This window comes from Phoca vitulina, unplaced genomic scaffold (genome assembly GCF_004348235.1).
Source record: "Phoca vitulina isolate PV1807 unplaced genomic scaffold, GSC_HSeal_1.0 scaffold22, whole genome shotgun sequence".
NCBI classification, from domain to species: Eukaryota; Metazoa; Chordata; class Mammalia; order Carnivora; family Phocidae; genus Phoca; species Phoca vitulina.
This window is the reverse complement of record NW_022589725.1, coordinates 31785032-31809951: the sequence shown is the minus strand read 5'-3', so window position 1 is coordinate 31809951 and position 24920 is coordinate 31785032. Positions and strand designations below refer to the sequence as shown.

Genomic DNA, 24920 nt, shown 5'->3' with positions numbered 1-24920 from the left:
CCTGCTGCTCCGTACAATGTCGGATGTGTTCAGCTCACTGGGTTCCTGTCCTCGCCGCCGGGAGGAGACAGCCCTTCCACTGGGGATACCCACGTGGCTGCCTGTCAGCGGTGGCACCGAATAAAGTAATAGGCCTTCGCATGGCATATGGTGCCTGGATTCGTACAAGATGCAAAACTCCTCCGCTGCTAATGCATGATGACTCATAGCATTGCTAATTTTTCAAACAAAAGCTGACTTCCACACCCACACTTTTAACCCCTCCAGCTAAAAAGTCTTCAGTTGCAAGTCTCTAGAAAGGTGGCTTCTGGATTGTTATATAAAATGTGTTACACTTATTGAAAGCATATGAAATGTCTTGCTTTGCTTTGGGTTGAAGTTATTTTAAATTTCTGGACCGGTTTGTTTTTTTTTCCCTTCAGGGAAGGGGAATTTTTAAGCTTATACTTTGTCCCTTTCTCACAATGGGAGAGTTTAATGCTAGCTTTCTCTTTTTAAATAAAGTTCCATAGAAACTACTGCCTGACAGTATATCAACTCAACTGCAGAGCAGTTCAAAGCTCTTCACATTAGAATATTTTAAAACTATAAAAGAATGTTGATTCTTTTGTGGAATATGATATTGCATAGTCTCTCCTAATATACTAAATGCATGGCTCATTTAAATAATCAAATTGTACCCAAACAAATCTAGATTATAAATTTACATTCGAGTGAACATTTTTTCAAACTGCGAAATAAATACAGGGGGATCTTCTAAAAAAATGTCCCTACTAAATTATTTAGGATCAGTTGTGCTAATAGATATCTAAATTCAATCTGAGATTTTTATGTACTAAAATAAGGCAGTTACCTGCAGTTGTACAATCAGGCCTCCCTTTGAATTCGTGATCAAAATATTGGTTCTTTTATAAATAATCCTTTATTGAACATTTTATTTAAGCATTTCAGAGTCAAGAATTGCCAACAGAAAATGATTAGACAGTTTCTAATTATGGACCTAATCACTAAGTGTTTTGTAGTCAGTCTGGCACATGAGAGCTTTTGCAATCAGATTTTGGCGAATACATAAATTTTTAAAGGAACTTCAACCTAGGAGGATAATACAGATTTTTTTTTTTTTTAGCAGATTACTTTGTGTGCCCCCAAAAGATTTCTTTGGGGGAAGGGACTGGAGACTCATATTCTCAATATTGGTATTTCATTTTGGTTACGTTTTCAAATCCAGAATTTTTGCTTTCTTATCAACAGTTATGAATTCAAATGTACATCTAATCTCTTATAAAGGGCGTTCCGTTTTCAGATAATGAAACAAAATATGTAAAATTCCTAAATCTGCCTCACTTCCCAGATCCTCGTGTTTGATGCTGTTTTTCCAGTGTCTTCTCAAATGCTCTTGCCCTTTGCCACCAGAAGTCACCTAGTGTATACTCAGTGAGCCTAAAAATCCATTAGACACTTTTAACATTCACCATGACAGTTAAATTAAAATTAAATTAAACAGATACTGAAGTTTTCAAAATACTTGAGTTTACCAGGTAAAGGGTTTCCAATTCTGCCGCTGCCATGAGGTTGAGAGCTATGTATGTTACTAGTGTCAGTACTTTCATTTTACCCTATTCCCACTCGTTTTTATGAAATGTGGGTGAAATGTAGGGGAATATCCACATAATTGCACAAGGATAGAAGTGGGGACATCACTGAGATTGAACTCTCGGTCGGTGGTTAGTGTCTGCACGTGACCCATAAAATGCTCTCTCATTAGCTGATGGATCGGAGGCGGCACTTGGCATCCAAAGGGCAGTCTGGGATAGCGGTGGATAACGTGCAGAGAAGCACAGGATGGTCAAAGGCACACAGAAGAGGAGGGCCATTGGTCCATTATTGCCGCGCTTGGTGACAGCTCTGCAGAATATCACAGATGGAGAGAATGAAGCTCCAGGAAGCACGGGGCTTAGCCACGGCCCCACAGCCAGGGCAGGGCCAGGATGGGAGCCCCGGCCAACCCTGACTCTGAGCCCCCCCCCCCACCCTACTGTTTCTCAGGGGTCCACACTTTTGACCTGAGAACAGGAAGCCATTAAAATTACACAGCTTTGAGAAAGTGAAGCGATTCAATTACATTTTAGCCTATCCTATCATTATTCTTACCAAGAAGATCTTAGCCCTTAAACCTCGATTTTATGAAATAAAGATGAGGGCGCCTGGGTGGCTCAGTTGGTTGGGCGACTGCCTTCGGCTCAGGTCATGATCCTGGAGTCCCTGGATCGAGTCCCGCATCGGGCTCCCTGCTCGGCAGGGAGTCTGCTTCTCCCTCTGACCCTCCTCCCTCTCATGTGTTCTCTCTCATTCTCTCTCTCTCAAATAAATAAATAAAATCTTTAAAAAAAAAAAAAAGAAATAAAGATGAAAGCAAAAGTGTTGTAAACTGCAATGGAAAGGATTCCATTTTGATACCACATGCCCGTCACTTATACCTAAATACACGTGGCTTCCAAATTAAACAACAGTGAAAACATTCAGTATAAATATTCTCAATATCATATCTCACAACAGAGTCTAACTCAAAACAAGGACCTGATGGGTGTGACTCCTTGTGCTTTTGCCTTGATGAATATTTGAGAGCACAGTTCCATCATGGTGATGTTTCTGATCTTGCAAGCAAGACACTGATTTGTATATGTTGAATCTATTTATATTCTATCTTTCAAAAATGGATTTGAAGAAACTTATGGTAAAGGACATGTGTACTGAGAAAATCAAAGCCAAGGAAATACAGATCAGGCATAACGATATGGGGCATCCCAATGGGGGCCACAGGACAGAAGCAGGGGGTCCCCATTAACTACTGCCGACCTCTGAGCTACACTATAATACATAGCTACCCTGTGTTCTCTGGATACCCTTGTTCCAAAGTTCTCAATTACTGTTAATGAGCTTATATTATGCCTAAACTGGAAAATATAACAGATCATTCTAAAGGGGTATAGTCTTCATTTCAAAATTTTAAGTTCCAGAGAACAACAAATATTCATAGCAAATTTTTAATATCAAAATAAGTTTCTATTTTACCTGTGAGTCTACAAAATTTCTTTTGAGTGTGTATACAAGTCCATGTGCACAAAGGCTAATTAGGAGCCCCTGCCCCCCCAAAAAAGTTAAGGGTTTGACATAGCTGAAAAAGTAAAAATTTAATTAGCAATAAGAGGGAAAAAAGTCATTAAAAAAATCATCTTAATGCCCACGTTTTCTGGATAGCTGCTTCTGCTAAGCCTTTTAGTTTAAAAAGCCCAAGTACCTGACATTTTGCATTTCTGTTTTTCTGCAAAGATAAAAGGAATCTTGAGAGTCTCATTCTCAATAATGCACTTAATATGTGACAAAAAGGTTTCTGTCCCATTCATTTCCATGGCCAGGCATTTTCATATTCTTGCCCCACTGTCATTTCATGCTTAACCCTTTGTAGCCCCATACCGCTTTCCTCGGCCTCTGGAAGGGTCCTGGGATTGAATGATCTCAGAGGCGTTTTTGTGTACTGGATACTTCCACTCACGTTGGTCTTCTTGTTACCATGTTGCAGGACTTGTTGCCCTGATAATCCAGCTCTCCTCACAGGCTTGTTTACTTGTGATCACTATGTAATCATTCATTTTATGGAGCCTCATTAAGGACTGCAAACCTCTGTCCCAATTTAGCGTCATTCGAGCGTAGGTAGCATCCATCTGCTCCACCCGCACTGTTTAATTAATGAACTTCGTAATGTGTTCTTTGCCTGTGAAAAGCGCTCCGTCTTCTCAGGTTGTTGAATGGGACTTGCATTCCAGGTTTTCCTTGTTGAGATTCTAGAAAGCCCGCCCGGGTAGGTGCTAATTATGGACTCAACAAACTTCTGTTAAGTCTTAACTTGAAAGCAAATTTACTTTTTCCTTCATTATATATTCACAAACCCAAAGTCAGATCCCTTCCTAAGCAAGTGAATTATTAATCAGTTTTTATAATTTTCTCTTAGGTGAGAGTCAAGATTCAAATTATTGAATCACTATGTTGTACACCTGAAAATAATGTAACACTGTATGTTAACTGTACAGGAATTTAAATAAAATGAAATGAAAAAAAAGATTCAAATTTAAAAAAAGCTACGTTTCCTTTCAATGCAGTGAATATATACCTGTTAGTTTGAGCTTTTCCTTTCTGAAATTAAAGTTCTAGAAATGCTTGAATGTCAGAAATAAAATGTCATTACTGTTTTCCAGTATCTCCTTTATGGAATTGCCCAAGAAATTTTATAGCATAGGTTTTATTAAAAGTAATGGAATAACAATTGAGTTTGTTTCTTCTGGGAAAATGGTAACACTCAAGAAACATATTTTTAAAACTTCCATTATTTGTTTAATTTTTAGTGTGTTGTAAAATTCTGTCTGGACATAGAGGTGGTTTGTTATTATCTATTCAAAGACCTGACAAATTTGATATTCTATGACACATGGTGTAAAACTAGCCATGTTCATTCAAAAAATCTATTACAAACTAAGATCGGCTGTTTAACGCTGATTTTAAAAAATAATACCTATGGTTCATGCCTTTTCTTAAAGACTATTTAATATTGGAGGTTAAACTCCACTCTACCCAGTCGGCTGCTCTCAAGTCATAAAATTTCTTTCTACCCTAACACAGAATAGAGTCCCACATTCAGCTTGTATTTCTTCATCACAATATTAACTCTTATTCCTATAATGGTAAAATATATACTTTTATATATATTTACCTATAATGGTAAAATATATATATATATGTCTGAATATTCATTTCTTCAAAAACTATTTTTACCTACCCCATCAGAATTGGAGAGAAACTGTATTTGTGTTCCCATTTAACAATTATAAAGTTAATAGATTTGAAAATCAATATTATAGTTATTCCAAACTAAGTACCCCATGCACGGTAAGCATAAAAACAAAAAGGATTAAGAGTTAGAAGAATAATTGTGCAAAAGGCAGCTAGAATGCTGCCACAGTGTGCTCATGTGTGGGATTGGGACCTTTAGAAGAGCACCACCCTTTACTCTCCCTTCCTGAACCTCTGCTGAGCAGAATGTTGTCTGTAGTCGGGGACCAGGCACCCTCCTTGGAGACACCATTGATAAGGGGCAGGGATCCTCTGACTCTGTTGATGTGGCCTGATCGGGAACTGTCCCACCCCATCCCCTCTAGAGGTGCTCTGAAAGCAGCTTTTTTTTTCCTTTTTTAAGATTTTATTTATCTATTTGACAGAGAAAGAGAGAGAGCACAAGCAGGGGGAGTGGCAGGTAGAAGGAGAGAGAGAAGCAGGTTCCCGACTGAGCATGGAACCTGAGGCAGGGCTTGATCTCAGTACCCTGGGATCATGACCTGAGCCGAAGGCAGACGCTTAACCAACTGAGCCACCCAGGCGCCCCTGAAAAAAGCTTTATGTTGATGAAAAATGAGAGATAGTTGTGGGATGAGCTCCCCACTCCTTGCTTTAAATTGGCTTGAAGTAAATGAAATTGCTGATATTTGACTATTTGGTGCCTATCCAAAAACGCATTTTCATGTAGTTCAACCTAATTTTTTGGATTCTCAAGATGTGTATTATATATGAATATGAACTCCATTAACTGTGCAAAGAAATCTGCGTGCACGGCGGTTTTCGACGGGCGGGGGGCGCAGGCTGTGAGAAGGGTTTAACTGCCAAACAGGACATCTGCCAGAACCCAGGGCTGCATCTGGGAGGCCGCTCGTTCCATGGAAGCCCCGAGTGTCGACGTTGCCGTTTCTTGAACCATTTTGGTCTCTCCCTGAGACCATCCTTTTCCTTTCGCCTTATATTTGCGTAGCTGTTTTCTCTGGGCATTGTGCCCAACGGGTGTTATTTTATTATTGTTATTATATGGAGTGTCTCCAACCCTGTTTTGTGATAAGGGCTTTAAAAATCAATTCCAGAAAAAGGTTTATAACCTGCCACCATATGTGTTTAATGTAAAATTAGTTTAGAATTGTTTTTTATTTCTCTAAATGGTTCTCACTTGTTTCTCCTCAAAATGGAGAAATTGTAAAGAAACAAAAATCTCAAATTTTGTTGTTTTGTAGCTCTCTATTTTTACCTGTGTACTCCTGCTAACTAGAGACCTACACATCCATGCAACAGTCAGAGGAGCTCACGGGTTTGATTTCTGTTATGAACATGTAGTTAAATAAGAATGTAAAATTTTACTGACCACAGCTCTTGTTGAAGGGAGAGAAAGGTCCTTCAGCAGGAGAAATACTTTTGGCTCTAAGAAGAAAATAGACTCCACTCATAAATCCACTCATTAAAAATCTTTTTTTTCCCCCAAAACAGATGTAAATTGTTCAGGGCTGGTAGGCTCCATTAGTTTCAGCTGTGTCATGATTTCAGCTTTTCAGAAAATGCCTACAAATTCAGACCTTCTTATGGCGTCTTTCAAAGCCGTTGCTGGATTTTGCCAGTTTTTCTTTTCAAGAGTATACTTCTTACGGGCTGGTTCTAAGAATGGTAAAGGCATTGGACAAACTGATAAAATCTATTTATAATTAAAATCCCACTGAAATGTGAGTCTTAAACACCTGTTTGATAGTTCAAGGTGATGGAAGTGTTTTCGGTGCTGTGCAAGGGAGGCTCCATTGAGAGGTTCTTCGCACACATCCCCACCACGTAGCCCTGCTGGGCAAGAGGGCTTGGTGGTTGGTCTTTTTTGCTTTTGGTTTTTAAAACAAGCTTTTTTCAGGAGCAGCCCTTTCTGGGAGATGTGGACTAGTCAGGGCCACGAGCTGCACCAAAGCCAGGATTGGGTTAAAGGCTCCCCTGAACTTCTGATTCTAGCGGCCGAGCAAATGTCAGGCAGTAGCCCTCCTACACAGAACCAGCCTCTGACAGTGTGTTTGTCCTGTCACCTGCCCTTCTGCCATCCTGACTCCAGCCCTTCGGATCACAGACTTCTCTGTCTTCACGAACCTCCTTTCGAAACTCAAACACCCCTGGGACAGCCAGACATTACATTAGAGCTTCTCACGTTGGGAAACCAGGCAATGAGCCAGTTGGGTCCCATGAGAAGCAGAACTCATCTTTGCAGATCAGCAGCAGTACTGGGTGTTAAATCATTTACAACATTTTTTATTAACATAAACACACACCAGGAATTTGCATTGTTTTTAAGATAAGAGATCGAACACATTTCTTGCTTGCAGGTCCCTCCGGCCCAGCTTCCGGACCCCTGAAGGTCCTCCCTTCCCATTCTGTGCCCCTGTGCAAAGGGGGAGGACTCCAGGGGAAATGTTTGTGTCGCACTGTCCTCAGCCCTGGTTCTCAACCCTAGCATCCCATGGGGAAGTGCAGTACAGACTGATGCCCAGGACCTGCTCCACAGATTCTGGTGACTTGGTTTGGAGTCCAGCTTCATCAGTGCGGATTAATCACCGGATTATTCTCACATGCAGCCAGGAATGAGTGCTGCTGCCATGAGGCATTAGCAGCCCCCTTAGCAGGGATTCATGGATGCCCAAGGCCTAGGAGGAAAGGCTTGCTGCTGCTTTGTGGGAGGTGGGGTCAGGAACCTCCATGGTTTCTTTCCAAGCCGGAAATGGCAGGTAATGGCAAACATCTATCTAGGGCTTAGCTTGTGCTGGGCACCGTACTAAGCAATTTGTGTAGGATCACTGTTTTCACCCTTAACCCGCGAGGAGTCTGAGGCTCAAAGAGGTGGACTGACTTCCTCATGAGCACACAGCTGGGTGAGTGGGGATGGGGAGATTGGAGCACCAGCAGTCTGACCACAGAGCCTGGATTCCACCCGCAAGAATGTTGCGTGAGACGAGGAGCAGCCGGGCAGGCGGGAGCAAGTGGGGGACTCTGGGATGCTGGCTGGAAACTGTGAAAGACAAACAGCACCAACTTCACAATGAGGGCACCTGTTATGGGACACCCAAGGCTCAAGAGGGACCCAGAGGTACAAGGAGAGGAAAGTGGAGATCGGGAGGCATCTGAAGACACCATTTCATAGCCCTCACCACCCCCCACAAACAACTCAATGTCAGAAGAGTCACTGCTTGGATTATCTCCATTCCAAGGCATCTGTTCACCAGAGAACCATCCCCCCCATTTCTACCTCAAAACGTGCTGCTTCTGCATCCTTCCTCATCCAAGAAATGAATGTGACCCCCTTCAAATGACATCCCTATACCACTGTATTTTTATAAACCCTTGTGATATTACCATCTTACCTTTTTAGACCTTTGTGAGATTGATCAAAGGGTTAAAAGTATAAAAACTATGCAGCTTTAAAGAAAGTGTAGATATCAGTGCTATTCTTTAATCTATAATAATGAATGGTTTTAGTCAGAATGCTTTAAATGCAGCTATTGTAAAATCTCTGCCCTTGTATCAGTGGTTAAGTATCATGGCTCATTGATAGAGCTTTAGAAAGTTCAAAGGCCATGCTAGCATATCTTTGTCTCCTCCTCTTTTAACTGTAAAGAAAAAGATGTCCTTGTTATCAAGCCTTAGCATTTATGTGAAAAATGAAATTGGGTTCAGTTTGTGCATAGATTTTGAGAGAGATTAAAGTGGACATCACACAATTTTTCTCCATAAAAGCCTGCCTTTGATGTGCTTTCTGCCTATTCATACGGAAGCTTCAGCCATTGTTTTTGAGCTGCAAAAGAGCGTCTGCTTGTCACCAGCACATTCTAATACCTTTGTGCTGGAGCCTTGTTCAAGGTGGATCTTATAATTCAGAGATAATGTTACTAGAGCCGTACATTGTGACCAGACACCAGCCTGCCTCAGGAAGATAAATGCCAAGGCAAAGGCAAAGCGTTTATCGAAAATGATCAGGAAGCAAAACTAAAACATTTACTTCTGAATGTCCGATTGTAATCTGTGCTCTTGATACTCCACCAGCAATATAACAGAAAGTTATTCTTTGGTGTTTGCTTTGTTCTGGCACCGGGTTCTAATTTGCTTTTGCTTTGGAGGTTTGACTGCAAAGGAAATCAATGAAGTGGTTACGTTACAGGGCCGAGAGTGCCTGAGTGCGTGCTCCTAGCTTGAATCAGGCTAGGTTGACGGAGGGCCAAGGGGAGGTGCCTCAGCGAACTGGAAGTTGATGACATTCTAGTAAAATGTCTACTAGCCAGTCATCCTTACGTGAGCCCCTGGGGTGTGTGTAACACAGCAACACAGCTTTATGTGCATTTAATCGTAACTAGGGAGTGGGGTTGTTGTCCCATTCTACATGAGAGGAAACTGAGGCTCAGAAAGAAGTGCAGGCGGGGCACCCGGGTGGCTCAGTCAGTTAAGCGTCTGCCTTCGGCTCAGGTCATGACCCCGGAGTCCTGGGATCGAGCCCCACACCAGGCTCCTTGCTGAGCCGGGAGCCTGCTTCTCCCTCTCCCCCTATTCCTCCCCCACTCGTTCTCTCTCTCTCTCTCAAATAAATAAATAAAATCTTAAAAAAAAGAAGTGCAGGGACTTGCCCAAGCACCGTGGCCAGTGAGTGGAGAGGCACTCACACTAGGCCAGTGCTCTCCCCGAGTGCTTGTTTTCTCATGCCTTCCACCTCGGACTGCTCCATCACTAATTGCTACAAATATTCTCACACAGTACTTGTAATTTGCATATCAACTAAAATTTACCTTTCTCCCTAAATTTATTCCGATGCTCTTCCTCATCTCTGAAAAAAGGTAGGGTTCCCCCGCTCCCGTAAATGAAAGTGAAATTCAATAGAAATTTTTTCTTTGTTTGGCTTATGTTCTTTTGGTACCTAGTATGTACCTAATATCTAACTTTTTTGTTGTTGTTTTTATTAATGCTTCCTCTGAATTAAAAAAAAAAATCCTATTTTAAATTATCTCCCAAACAGCTAAGGCTAAATTCCTAGGAAAATATTATCTAAACGACTGTTGATATCTCTATACGGTTGTTTTCCTTACACGTCTTCCACTCAAAGCTCTTCCAACACATTCAGACTGTTTGGCCGCGTGTCCCAGGCTGCCGGCCAGGGCGTCTAACTGTCGGGAACCTAAAGCACCCGTCGGAACAAGAAAGGAGGGCTCCTCCAGGGACCCCTGTCGATACTGGGGGGAAAAGAGCAAAGGAAGAAGAGGGCAAGGGGGCTCCCGTCTGCTGCTGTCCTGCCCGCCTGTCGCGTGAGGCCTGCAGGGAGCAGCTGTGGTGGGTGCGAGGGCGCCCCGGCCGCGCATCTAACTCAGCCACTCTGTGCTCTTCCACCCAGGCTCACCTCCACCTGAGCCTCAGCCACTGTCCCCCGACCAGCAGCTCAGCAGCCGTCCTACCCCCCATTCTTATTTCCATCTCTCTATAAAAATGGTGATCATATGAAGAAGAAAAAGCATATTACATAAGTTCATGCCAATATATTTAAAAGTCCTCCTGCAAAAGAAAATTGCAATATGAATTCTGAGTTAAAGTGAGACTGACTCTTCTGGCCGGTTTTCAATTCAGTCTGCTTTTGTCTTTTTTGTTTTTTTTGTTTTTTTGCAAGCGAGCATTAACCCATATTAAAATGAAGGCAAAACCACACTGTTCCATTCCGAAGAAACATTTGGCCACTAAATGAAAGAAGAGCCAGGATCCATGTATAAATTATTCAGAAATTTGGTAAATAAACATGCAAACTTCTCGCTGAGGCTATCGCGACTGCATTATGCAGTCCAATAAAGAGAATTTAATTTAATGGATTTTCAGCAACATTGTTCAGTGATCAACAAAAGGCATACTGTCCTTTATGAAGAACTGATTTTCCCTGGGCATTCTGAAGAAAGTGGGTCCTCGTTAACCCTAGAATGGCTAGCTAATGTAATTGAAGCATGACCACCTGGCAGCGAGGTTGCCCGTCAGCTGCCAAGGAAGGCCCGGCCGGGAGGACCAGGTGCTGCGCTCGCGCCGTCTGATTGTTACAGTGGAATAAACAGCGTGATTGCACAGTATGGCCGGGGGCGAGAATCCAAGACCGCTGCCAGCCAGAGAGCCTGCTTTCTTCCCTGGTCTTTGACGAGGCGGCCCGAGAGTGCTTCTATTCAGAGCAGGTAACGCTGACAAAGCTCCGATGCTGTCTGCTGCAATTAGGAGGGGAAAAAATCAGACCGGCCTGAGAACGAAGCAGCAGTGAGCCTCAAGTACCTGTTTCTGCATCACACGAAGCCTCGGCGCTTTTAATACAGGATGTAAAGGAAATCCGAGCAAAGGCACCTAAATGTGGAGTGACCACTGTTGCTTAAAGCGTGTTGGCTTTATGGCTGCTCCTTTTGAAGCATCACACCAACTTGACACCCAACGATAAACTTCACTGAGGCCTGGATTCCATGGCAACCCAAATTCTGTGGTTCTTTGGTTATATTTAATAAAATGCTGGGCCATGTCTTTGCTCTCTCTGTCTTCCTTTACAAAGCCCTACAAGCATCGATCTTTAACTCACTGAAATAGTCCTTCACTCAATGCTGTTGTTTGTTCCAGTAATTTTTTTTTTATAAAGCACTGCTCCCCATGTGGAGATATAAAAGAAAATTAGCATTATTTGACTTTAAAAAAATTTAATTAGGAAATAGGCATTACGACCTTTCTAAGGGGTTTTGAATGTGAAATGGTTCATTAAGTTCATGTTAATAGAAAAGTAAAGAGCTCTTCCCCCCAAACAGCAAGGGAAAAAAAATCGCTCTCTCTTAAACACATTGATTTATTTCATTTACTGAGCACAGGAACCATGAAATGTTTCATCCCCAGCAGCACATTAAATATGTGCAGAAGTAAAATTACAGCCGAACAGCACCTTGTACTTTGTCCTCGTGGTGTGTACATTTCAATAGGCTGGGAGGAAAAAAACAAACTGTAGAAAGATCCTTTTATGAAATTAAATTACCTGTTTTGTATTGCTCTGAAGCTGTGCATGTAGCTGTTGATTCAGAGGGGCTGTGACTGTTGCCTGGAGCTTTTCTAGTGGGGAATCCCACCCCTGCCCCCAGGGCAGGAGCTACCATTAGGAAACTGAAATGAGAAAAACGTTTCCAGCCAGGCACTGGGTCTGACCGGTGGTAACTAGTTGTGAAGAGTTACTAGGATCGCTTAGAAGGACGAATGTTAGGGGGCACCTCGGTGGTGCAGTCGGCTAAACATCTGCCTTGGGCTCAGGTCATGATCCCAGGGTCCTGGGATCGAGCCCCACATCGTGTCGGGCTCCCTGCTCAGTGGAGAGTCTTCTCTTCCCCCTGCCTGTGCTCTCTCTCTCTCCTTCTCAAATAAAGAAATAAATAAAATCTTAAAAAAAAAAAAAAAAAAGGACAAATGTTAGGTCTCAGGTGTTTCTCAGTATCTTTATTATCAAATGGCAGTCAAGCCACTTAGTTGTAAAATGGGAGAGCGACCTGGGCCAAGTTAGGCCATTACTCCTAGCCTCAGCTCCCACATCTGTGAAAAGGGATGGCAAATACAATGGTACGTGAAAAGCTATTCGTGCAGCAGGGTCTGTTTCATAGTCTACTCCCCTTCCTCCTTCCCACACATCAGGTCTTTTCCAGTGGAAAATGAGCCAGGTCATGCCCTTTTTTCCTAAACGATTTATTTTTCAGGCTCCATTTTGCATAAGTATTCTGCAAAGACAAAGTAAATATATTGAATTTAGTTGTTAGACAAAAAGCATATGTATGTATGTGTGTGTGTGTGTGTGTATTCCACTCTAGCTTGGAAGTCCATTTTGTTTTGCTCAAACTGCAGAGTTTTACGGGCGCCCCTCTTGACACTGGCTCAGGATTCTAGAGCTAGAAACCTAGATCTGAATCCTGCTCCCAGCTGGACCTCAGCAGTACCCCCTCTCCATGGCTGTTTCCACATCTGTAAGATGAGCTGATGTCAGTCGTAGATAGGGAGGTTGGACAGATGCGACAGCACTGAACCATACTGTTAGTGGTAGGGGCTGTCACCCTTCTCACGCCCTCTGAGGACTCAACCTTGAGCAGTTACCCTAGAACTTAACTAAAGGCTGTCCCATCAGCAGGGTCCCTCAAACTCCTTTATGCCGTGGACCTCCTGTCCTTCTCAGAGTGTATATAAATGCAGAAAATAAAAAAACATAGGATTACAAAGTAAATCAGGTATAGTGAAATACTTTTCCAAATCAAGCACATATGTAGTAATATATGGCCATTGTTATGCATGCATTAAAAACTAAGCTCTAGCAGTGGGCATTGTAACTGCTGTAATTTTGAAGCAGTGATGAGCGAAACCAATATTTTGAGACCTCAGCAGCACCATGATGTGATATGAAAATGTCTGTAATTTCCACTGGTGACAAAGTCACAGGTAGTACCACTGTGGTTCATTGTCCATATTCATAATGGAAAGAATTGCTTAATTTCAGTTAGAGGAAAGTGAAAATAAGGATGCAGTTTGTACCATAGAAATCCAAGGTCTCCTTGAATTCTGATCATCACCTGAAAGAGACTCCTGGGGTCTGTCCATAGACCTAGATTAAGAACCCCCTCCTTTGAGGATTCACAAGAACCATGGAAGCAGACTCCTCCTCACCCTGGCCTCATTTGGATGCTCTGAACTGGGGCAAAAAGCCAGAGTCAGTCACTGCTGTGTTCCTTCAGCCAGCCAGCCACCTAAGGCACTGTGGCTGTAGGTTGCAGGACTGGGACAAAACCCTGACCAAGACGGACCACAATGCCTGCCCTTCTGGAGCTTCCATTCTAGTGGGGGGAGGCATATAGCAAGCAGAACAAATCATGAAGATGCAGAGCACATTAGAATGTGAGGAGTGTGGAGGAGAGAGAAGGATTGGATCAGGGTGCCTCCCAAGAAAGTGAGGAGGGTTCTGGGAAGAACATTCCAGGCAGAAGACACAGAGAGGTCAGAGGTGATTGATGGCAAGGGCCCAGTAGGGCCTCACCAACTGCCATAAGGACTTAGCTTTTTCTGTGAGATGGGGCCATTGGAGTGACACCATCCCATCGTGACCCCTGCTGCTGGGTACAGAGAGGCTAGCAGAGCAGAGAGGGGGCTACAGCCATAATCCAGGGACAAAGAGACAATGACTTCCTCAGGGGTGGCATGCATTGGTGACAAGCGGCCAGGTTCTAGACAGATTTGGATTTGCTACCAGATGGGATGTGGTGTGTGAGAGGGAATGGAGTCATGGGTGTCCTAAGTCACCAGGTTTTTGGGACATTCAGGGCTGTTGGTGCTCACTAGTCTGACTTAATTTCCCCATTTGCAGAGGGTAAACATCCATTTAATAACAATAACTAGCATTTAGCTAATGTTACATTGTACAAATTATATATTACACATATATTAACAACTGGATTCTACAATATGCCCACTTTACAGAGGCAACTGGGGTTTCAGGGAGGGTGGAGACCTTGCCAAGGTCCTGCAGGCAGCATTCAGAACCCTGAGCCTCCTGTGAGCTGCCCAGGACCTCTCTAGCCTGTGGCAGGGCGCTGCCTGGCTCCTCGCTCATGCACAGACTCGCAGGCTGGGTCTGGCATGGCTGTCAAGACATGGGTGGGTAACTGCTCCCACCCTTCCAGGGGCCTGGGGCACAGACTCACCTCCTTCCCTAGACCCAACAACCCTAACAAGGCCAGGGCTTTAATCCTTCTACTTGGATGACTCACCTACCTCCAGTTTTATGACGGCAGAGTAAACAGGGTCAATGGGTTGTAGTCTTCGCAAGCCATCCTGGTGTTTGCCTCCTTGGGGAGATCGGCCATGCCCTCGGCCGCCATGCTGCTGTCTGTACCTCTGTGCCCTGGGCAGGGATGCTTTTCCCCATTACTCATTTATTGTTGCAACCCTTGAGTATACCTTCTCTGTCAGCCACCAGTTCATTCTGCCTTCATGTTAGGAACAGTGTCGGAAGAGGGAATAGGTAAATATCACCTCGGAGCTAGGAAAGATCTATCTTATTAAGTCGTTTGGCATAGTCGGGTGGTATTTACAAACAGACTGAGATCTCTTCAGAAAACTCATGCAAACCCACCCATGAAGGTCTGGAATCGGTTCAGTAGGACAGAGAGGCATTGGGAATTTTAGTAGCCCTGAGGTGACTTTGTGGGGTGGTTTCAAGGGCTCGGAAAGCACTGCATGCTGGAGGCCATCCAACTCCCTGGCAAGCCCATGACGTGTGGCCTGAGAGGGAAGAAGAAGTACCCACAAGCGGGGCTGTGGCCCAGGCTGACTCGAGGAACTTACGCGGCCTGTGGGCCTTCCAAAGTGATCAGTGACCACGTGCAATTTCCACTTTTGTAGGTCAAGAACCAGCAATTTTGTATGATTCAGCCTAATACATAAATCACCCCATTTTCAGACTTCAGTAGCTACAATACAGTATTTCTGGGGCTGTTTACTTACACAGAATTCAGAGCAAGACATCTCCGAAAACTTTTACTAATCCTGCCCACAGACTTCAGCTTGATTCTTGTCTGTGTGAGTTCCATCCAGAGCGGTCCCAGGAAAGAGAATGCCATGCAGCCCCTGCCCACTGAGAGAACTGGAGACCCGTCCTTAGCTTCGGGGTCCCTTGTTCCCTGAGCAAGAAAACAGAGCCACCGAATTTCACCGCACTGGGGCTCTGACAGCCCCTCAACAGCTCCACCATCAGCCCATTTCCTTCTGTGCTAAAAACGGTGCCATGACACATCTTTTCTCCCGCAGAGTTCTGCCTCCCTCTCTGCCTTGGCAAAGGAGAGCATGCTCGGCCCTCTGCCTCAATGGCCTCTAGAGCAGGTGACCCCAATTCCCTACTCTCCCTCAGATATCATTTAGTGAGCTTACATTTGATTAAAGAGTTTATGCATTACCGTCCCTTCCCTTTGGCTCTGCATTAGCTGCACTGGTGTATATTTTCCTCCCTAAAAGATGGAGCCATTGAAAGCGGGGGCTGTCGTCCAGCCCCTTTGTCATCCCTCCCAGTGGTGCCTGCTCAGGCATGGCTGAACACCTGACACTTGTAGGCTTACCTCTGCCTCTCCATCTTGGAACTCAGTTTCGTATTTTCGCACATCTCATCTCTCCCTCCACCGCCTCCCAGGGCTATCTCCTGCATCCAGGGCTGAGTTGAGTGCCCCAGATGCAGCCTCCGACAGCAGTAAGAGCATCTGTCATCAATGCACGGCACCCTGGCATCAGCACTCAGGCTGCTTTGCAGGGGCGTCTTGCAAAGAAATGGGGCCGCAGCGTCCAGTGCTCCCGGGTGTCGGGTGGGTCCCCTTGAACCTCAAGTGTTGGGACAGGTGGAATTCTGGAAGTGTAGATGAAGAACAGATGCCACCTCAGAGCCATCTTTCTGTGATGTTTTATCTAATTTCTGGACACAGGATAAGAACAGCAGAAGAATAACTTGTGGAATTATTTCTTGTGCGTTCACTTGGAATGGCTCTCCCTAGGAGGAATGTAAATATAGTACTCTCACCTCATAAGATGGTATAAGATAAAAGATGACACGCTGCTTCAAAACGAGTGCACCCCATCAAGGAGATGGCTTTCCCCTGCCTCGTCCTCACTTCAGAGCGTTGAGCCTAAAACACCTCTGTGTCTCGTGTGGGGATGTCTGCAACTCGCTCTCCGTGACTTCGGGTAAGGCTGAAACACCCCGGCAGAGCTCAGAGGGGCTGAAAGCATCTCCACTTGTGTGGATATGCTTTTACTCTGGCCCATCTACTCCGGCTTTGAACTTTTTCATTTAAAAGCGGGCCCTGTTGCTGACCGTGCAAACCCTCAGTGAGAGGAGCTGCTGGCCCTTCTCGTGAGTCCTCAATGAGAGGCCTGTGTACAGGGTTAGGAGGGACTTTTGTCGTTATTTTGGCACTTACCTGTTAGACTTTGATGCAGAGGTCCCTGTCCTCTTTCTCTAAGAACATTGTCTTTGTTCTCAAGCAAACATCCAGACCCTATAACTTCTCAGGTGACCTCGTCTCTGTAGTCCTTTGGGTGCATGATACCAACTAGATTTACGTGAGAACACATTAATTAGTAATTAGTAATTAGTAAGAGCTTGCTTTAAATGGGCTGAGGGGGTTTGTTCATGAATATTTACAGTTGCCAGACCTCATGTCAGAAATAGTTCAGCCCTGTAAGATAGGTCAAACTGTGGGTGGTGCAGCTTGGACAGAAATGTATGACGTGTTAAAATTGAATTTGTATTTATTGCTTATATCAAAGGGCTTATTCCTGATTTCACAGACTAACAGCCTCTGGAGGTGGTCTCCTGTGCCCATCTTCTCCCAGCCCCCCAACCCCGCACCCTCCAGCTGGGTTTAGGTGTCTCTCCTCGTTCCTTCCACCTGTTTCAAATTTTTCTCTGGAAAGAATGCAGGCTCGTTCTCCCTCGCTTGTGCGCGCGCTCTCTCTCTCTCTTTCTCTCCCCTTCCTCCAGCTCAGGACATATTATTAGGTTGAACCTGAAGTTGCCAATGTTGGCCTAATCTTTAACTTCTCAGAGCCTTGCTTTCTTCAGCTTTAAAATGAAAATAGCCAATACCTTCTTCATAGAATTTCCTGAGAATTTTTCCAAATAATCTTGGCACAAGATTGGCACAGAATAGGAGTAATAATTATGTTTGTGAATGGACAGGTGGATGGATAGACGGATGGATGGATGGATGGATGGATGGATAGGAATGTCTGTCTTCCTGGCATGAAGTGAAAATGGCCAAATGGATTGTCACTAAATGTGCATGGTGTTTTCTTAAAATACCGGCTCTTTAGCACTAGCAGAATTCACTTAGCAGATGCTGGGGGCACAGCAACAAGCCAGATGTGGGTCACCAGGCAGCTGGAGCGGAGGTCGTGGCCATGCCCTGCCGGAGAAGCCCTGGCAGAGAGCAGCTGCTTTGCATATGGCAACTCCAGGATGGGCAATTTGAGGAATTCGTGCATTTAACAATGATAATGATCCTCCCTGGCAGAAGCAGGAGGCCAGCTAACAACCACAACAACAAAACACAAAACAAAACACCCAGGGACAAGGCTATTTGGAGAGAGATCAGAGTTTGTTCTTTCAAAATAAACCATTCTCAGTAAATAAAGAATTCTTTGGTTTACCATGTACATGTAACGTGGCGGAGTCGATTTTCACCATGGTGAATTAGTCTGCTATTTCGTCTCCTTTAAATCATTAACTCTACATAACTGTTTTCTAAGGATATGCAGTGGCCTTTATTTTTAATTCTCTCCTAACCAAGGGAATTTTATAGCATTACTAAGTGATAAAAAGTTGAAGTAGGTGCCTTTAATTTGTCCTTCAAAAAGTTCAAAGGTAAAAGCCCTTTAGGTGGCTGATTGCTCACCTTTAATAATAAGATAAGCATTGTCACAAAACTTGTGGGGAACCACCGCTCGGTAACTTTTGACCTCCCCCCAGTTTTTGTCCCATGGTGTCTCCTGGCTTGTGACACCAGGCAGCTAATGATAATCACCCACGGAGGGCCCTGGCACTCACTCACGGATAGATGCAATGAGACAGTCACATTCTTGGACCGTCCCTGTAGAAAATGACGCAGGCATCTCCTTCTATAGTGGTCAGATCATCAAGGGGGGAAAATGGCTTGCTCTCATGGCAGCTTCTGACAGTGACCAGTGATCCTAGCCCTTGTGCCACAAGGGCTCCTTTCTCCCAGCCCTTAGAATTCCTCTCAGCAAGTGCTTTTTCCAAAAGATACATGATTTCAGTGGCCTACGTATCATTTGTTATTAGTCACAAGTTAACCCATTTATCTCTCTCACTAAATCTGTACAAGCAACGTTAGTAGATTCTCTGCATTAAAGATAGCCTCCACTGGAGCTGAACTTTCCAGGAACTTCGGCTACACCCAGAAGGGCACGTGTGCTCTGTAGGTGGCATTATGACCTGGCGACACACTCCCTTTGAGAATCGCAGAAACAAAGATGCTTAAAATTGTTTTGCATGTTTCCATCCCCCATCTCAAGAATATTTTTGGAGGAATCTATTGCCAGTTTGCAAAAATTCTTGCGAATTCAATAAAACACTTAAAAATTATAAAATGTGGTGCATGATTAAGTTTTCTCTGCACCATTCATTAGACCTGTCTGCTCTTTGGTGTTTGTTTTTTTTTTTTAAGACTTATTTATTTTAGAAAGAGAGGGAGCTCAAGCAGAGGGAAGGGCAGAAGGAGAGAGAGAGAGAGAAATAGACACCCCACTGAGCTCTGAGCCTCTCACAACCTTGAGATCATGACCTGAGCCGAAATCGAGTCAGACGCTTAACCAACTGAGCCACCCAGGCGCCCCAAACATTTTATTTTATTTTTTTAAGTAGGCTCCACGCCCAGCATGGGGCTTGAGCTCATGATCTGAGATCAAGAGTCAGATGCTCTACCGACTGAGCCAGCCAGGCACCCCTCAAGACCTGTCTGCTCTTTGAATGTCCTCTACCCTGTCTGGTTTCCTCTCCCTCTGCCCTGCTGTTTTTCTCACCCAGAGGCATCCCCAGGGCTGTGTCAGGGGCTTTCTGTGCCAGACCCCCATGCTGTGTCATCTCTCCTTCCCCTCAACACTACCTAGAAGCCCTGGGAAGCGTGTCCTGCTGGTCAGTCATGCTGCACCAGTGGTAAGCTGGGGAGAAGACAGGGACCATGAGGTAGATGTCTTTTATAGTCTCCATGAAGTCAAAAAATAATTACTCCTGACTGAGGAAGTGTAGACTTTTTTTTTTTTTAACATTCTCTCATTCACGCACTCTCCTTGACCCTCAGAGGCCAAGTCGAATACATACCAGGACAGGGGATCCCCAGGGCATGCTTACATGATGTCCCATGAAAGCAGTGGGACCCCATCTCTATGATCAGCATGTGGGTATGAGGAAGCCTGGAAGGCAAGAGCAGTACAGAAAGTACCAAGGGAATTTCTAAAGTGACATTTCTAAGGAGCCATGGGGCAAGAATAGTCAGAAACATCAGTTCACAAGTGAATCACCCATATACTTGATGAGATTCAGAATCCACTGTAGGCAGCACTCAAGTTTCCGTGATTTAAAACAATGACTATCCTAGTCCCTGGTCTTCCTGTTTCAGTTTTTAGTTGAGAAGAACATTTCCCCTGAGATGTTTCTCCATTGTTGGAGGAAGCAGTTTCAGGCCATGGGACAAGGAGATGCCTTAGCCTTCATCAAGGCCCATGACTCTGGGCCAGATGTCTGGCCACCATACAGGCTGCTGACCAGTCCTCAGCCCCAGGGCCATCCTGCCTTCCATCCTCTGCTCTGTGATGCCAGAGCTCCCCACCCCACAGTTATCCCTTTACAACTGCTCTTCAGTTCCACTAACGGGTGCTACTGTGGTCATGAGCAGCACTCCACCTGGCCCCTGGACTCCACACCCATATGGCATCATTCCCCCTCCCTGCAACATGGCCCTACAGGTAAGCCCTGAACCCCCTTTCCCAGATGAGGAACTGGGGTTCTGAGAGGCAAGCTACTTGCCTAGGGCCATGTGGCCTGAACACAGGGTTGGCTTAGACCATGCTATCTTCCACAACACATGTGTCTCTAGTCCCTCTTTTGCTCAGAGTCATTGCAAAGACGAGTGTACCCTCTTCCATGATTTTTAATGACACCGAGTAGCACATAATTAAAAAATAAGGATTTGCCAGAAGCTTTATCACAGTTGAAGAATAACAATCCCTTCTTATTGCCTCTCGGTGTTTTGATTGTGGAACAAAAGCCAAATGGATCTTGCAGTGAAAAGCTGCATTGTTCTCCCGTGCTGAAGCATGTTGCAACTTCAAAGTACATATCTGATGAAGCTAAATTATTTTCTCATTGAAAATGTCCATTTGAAATAATTAATTAATAAAACTTTAGAATTATATACTGATTGTCTTAAGGAAGTGACCAGAAATAAGCAGAGTAAGATCAATTTTGCTTTAAATGGACTCATTTAAATTTCCCAGTCCCTCCCTGATGCATAAATGAAAGAATTGAATTAATACAGTTTATTACTCTAAATTCTGGCCTCTTACATCAATAATACAGATAATAATTCAGCTTGGTAGTCACCATTTATTTCAGTTTAGCTATAAAAATTGCCAATTTATTGTGTACTGTTATTCTTGGTTCTGGAGGGAGAGGGAAGGATCTAATTTCTCTATTTTCGCCTTCCCTGTCAGCAAATAACAGTATCTGTGAATTAACTTTGCATGACTAGTGCAAATTCTTAACTAAAATAATATTCAAATTAAACTGAGACAGTATAAGAGAGTAGAAGGGGCCAGGATTTGAAATAAATCAACCTGGGCTTGAGTTCAAGCCCTACTCAGTACTAGCTGGGTAGTCTCAAAGGATCATTTCTGCTCCCTGTCCCTGCTTCATCATCTATAGTTTGAGATTTCCAAGAGGACCCCATGGGTTCATGGCTACAAAAGGGAATTTCTAAAGTGACAGTCACATCTAGACTTCTCTCAGTCCTATTTCTAATAAGCCCTGTTTTTAAGAGCAGTGTGCCAACACTAGGCAGGTTGTTCTTGTTTATTTCATAAGGATTGTCTTTTATTCTAAGTGAGATTTGCCCCACTAGAACTCAGGCTAATTATAATGTAAACTCAGAGCCATAATGTGTTTTAGAATCCCCCACAAAATACTATAACACTTACTGTGATGGTTGGGTGTTATATATATTATAGAAGCCAAGAGTTTGAAGAGAATTGAGGAACAAGGAAGTTTTTTTTTTACATCTGAAGGAAGAACAATGGATTTGTCATAGGGAGCATTAAGTAAATATCAGCTAGATGGATGGATGGATGGATGGATGTTTGGAAGAGTGGGTGGATGAAAGGAAGGAATGAATGTTAGAAGGGTGGGTAAATGGATGGATGGTTGCAAGAGTGGATGGATGGATGGATGGATGGGTGAGTGGCAGGCATAATAATTCGAAGTAATAAGGAATTGAGGGAAGAGGAACCTGGGCTTTCTGGTATGGATAGTCTACTTCATGGGGATCATATCTGCCTTCCTGGTCTGGGGACATGTGATTCAATTCTACTTCACATTTGAATTGTGAAGAACATCTCCAGCTCTCTTTAAATAAAATACAAAGTGACTCCAAAGGACATTTTCCTCATCTGGACCATGTCTCATGCCATTAATAATATAAAGCTGGTGATTTAATGGAGCTGCTTTTGATCTATCAAGAAAAGACACACCTAATTCAATTTAGTTATTTTTCCAAGAGTAAGTGTCTTAATTTGCAGGAGAATGATTTGATTATAATTTTAAGTAATACTGCAGTTATATTTTTAGTCATGAAGATGATATTGAGTGACTTTATGAGATCCGAATGTGGAAAGTCCCAGAGAATTGTGTGAGTTGGGAATTTGATCTTTAACAGCATTCAGGGCTGTTTCTGTTTGTAATGTGACAAATATATTTTAGAATGAACAAGATTTCTAACAGGGAATTTTGAATATAAAATATAAAAGCAGGCAGTTTTCATTTAAAGTGCGAAGTAGAATAATCACAGAATATAATGACATATAAAATCAAGATGTAGACACCCATCATTTTTTATCTGTATGTTTTCTTTTTTAAAGCATGCGTTACTATGAGAGAATTTCTGATTCTGATCTTTGTTCCCACTGGGTCAGCCTTGTTTCTTTATTTCCTTCTGCATTACTCTGAAAAATGGAAAATTTCTAGATACTCAAAGATACCTACTGAAATGTAGTATAGATGTTGAATCTGTTGTCCAAATGTCACACTCAACTGGGATTGAATATTCTCTCTGCACCTGATGACATATATTCTCCAAGTACAAAAGAAAACACACACACAAAATCTTCCCTCCCACAGTTTACCCTGAGCCAGATTTAGCCGTAGCTCATGGAGAAAATTGCTTTCCTGTAACTGACAACCTGTGGGGTCGTTGGCATGACACTATGCAGTGTCAGGTGAAAGCCATGGAAAATACCACAGCACGTGAATGGGAATATCACCAGAAGCACAAAGAATGCAGTGGTCACCCAACACTGTCCACCGTCAGATACAAGGTGCCAGGCCCTGGGGGGATGAGGACGCCAGCATGTGGGTGGGCCTGCCAGGGGTGGGAGGTAGTTTTAATTAAGGAATGAGCAACAGACAGAAGGAGGCATCTGCATCGCCCAAGTGGGAGGATGTCCTGACCTGGGGTGCCCGTGCTGCGGAAGTCCCACCCTGCAGACAGAGGATTCGAACATCAGCAGGGTTTAAGTGAAAAAGTCACCCTGTCCCTGCCCTAACCCACAGGCATTTTTCTCACTGACATGTTATAGCTGGAAATACTTACTTGAGACCTAAGCATTGAGATTTATTTAATTGGCAGGAGGAAAAATCTTCCAAGTTTTCTTTCTCCTGACGTTGTTGGAGAATAGTGTCTGAATTGGAGGGGACAGGAAAAAAGCTTCCATTTCTTCCTTCAGGCGTCCATAAAAATACCAGGAAGGGGATGGAGCTGGGCCTTCTGTTAGTTGTGGCTACCCCAGGCTTTTCTCTTCGAGGGAGAATTCTGACCTCAAGAGGCCGGGCCATGGCTGAGAGTGGGGGCTCCAAAGTCAGGCTGCTGGGGTTTGAGTCCAGGCCCTGGCATTTACCATCTGAGGGGCACAGAGCATGTTTTGCTCTCTGCACTTCGGTTTCCTCCCCTAATGAAAAGAGTAATAAAAAAACCATACAGGTGGTTACAAGGATGGGATGGGATTCAACCTATAAAACACCCAGCACAGTGCTTGGCCTGTGGAAAGCACACGATCATTTTAGTTGGCATCACCTCAGCGGAGGTGCCTTGGGCCTGGGGCTAACTTACACTCAGGATGCAGTTTGATGCATATGCCACAGACAGACACCTACCCGGAGGGCTGGCAGGACCAAGAGTGCTTCTGTAAAAGGGCATCCTGTGCACGGCGTGTTGCCGATTGTGTCCGAGGCCATGCAGCCACCGTGCCTGAACGTCACGCCCTACTTTTCCCTGAGATCTCTGCCAGTTTCCTTGTGGGCAGTTTCCCTTTCTCCCCAGGAAGTAGGAGTAGCACAGGAATGCACAGCAACCACCTTGCAGGCTCCGGGGCCCAGTGGAAACGGGTGGTCTGTCTACACTACTTTCTTCAAAGACATCCCCTGGTCCACGCAAAGCAGCTAGGCCTGCATCCAGACAAACAATTTTTAACAGACATGAAATCAGAGTCATTCCATCAGCCCCTGGGAATTTCTGTGACCAACCTTGAAAGCAAAACATAAAAATTTCCCACTACGTTATTTAATTTCCATATACGTTTATGGCTTTTACCTAACACTGACCCAGTTCCTGGAACAGATGTAAGAGGAGTAAAAGGTGCTTTTGGCCGTCCAGCTACTCAAAGCCCCTTCCGCTTTCATGGAACCAGCATTCTCTGTGCTCATCTGACCACCTGGGATTTGCACGGGGCCCATGTCTGTTGACGGGCCTGGCCATACCAAGGGTTAGAGCGGTTCTACGGTTCCCTGCATCTATGCATGTCCCCCGCCCCGGGAACACTCAGTGGGATAGCTCTACTCTTGTGTCCCCTTGGTGTAGCTTCTGCCGAAGGGAACCATTTGCATCACACGCTGTCTTCAATTGCCAGAAATCAGTTGCTTTAATATTGAGTTGCAAACATAGTTTTGCTACTTCTGATCGTGGAGGAGCTTTGTATCATTAGAATTTCCCCAACTTTCCAGTTAGGTTTCGATCATTTTCTTGCTCCAACTGATAAGTCTGTGGGTGTATTGAGTTTCAAGTGCCGGGTCGGCAGTGGTAGTTATCACTCAGTGTGATGATGCCCTATTTTACCCGGTAAAGCAGAGTCTGCATAGGCCAGAGGAGGCCACTTGGCACCCTTCATATGAGCTGATTCTTGGTTTCTAG

General features: G+C 44.1%; 1 protein-coding gene across 13 annotated transcripts in view; it reads left to right on the top strand.

Moving 5' to 3' along the window:
• Window positions 1-24920, top strand: part of RALGAPA2 (Ral GTPase activating protein catalytic subunit alpha 2) — a 336447-nt gene that overhangs the window by 276411 nt on the left and 35116 nt on the right. The window contains exon 39 of one of the 13 annotated variants that reach the window (XM_032419578.1): window positions 16371-17248. The exons of 11 other annotated variants lie outside the window; for them this stretch is intronic. Coding sequence is in view for 1 of the 2 variants with exons in the window: in XM_032419577.1 (XP_032275468.1) it covers window positions 9983-10043 (61 nt within the window). In the remaining variant the exon portion in view is untranslated. Of the gene's footprint in view, window positions 1-9982; window positions 10353-16370; window positions 17249-24920 lie in introns of those variants that run through there. One more of the 13 variants, XM_032419577.1, reaches the window with a different exon arrangement.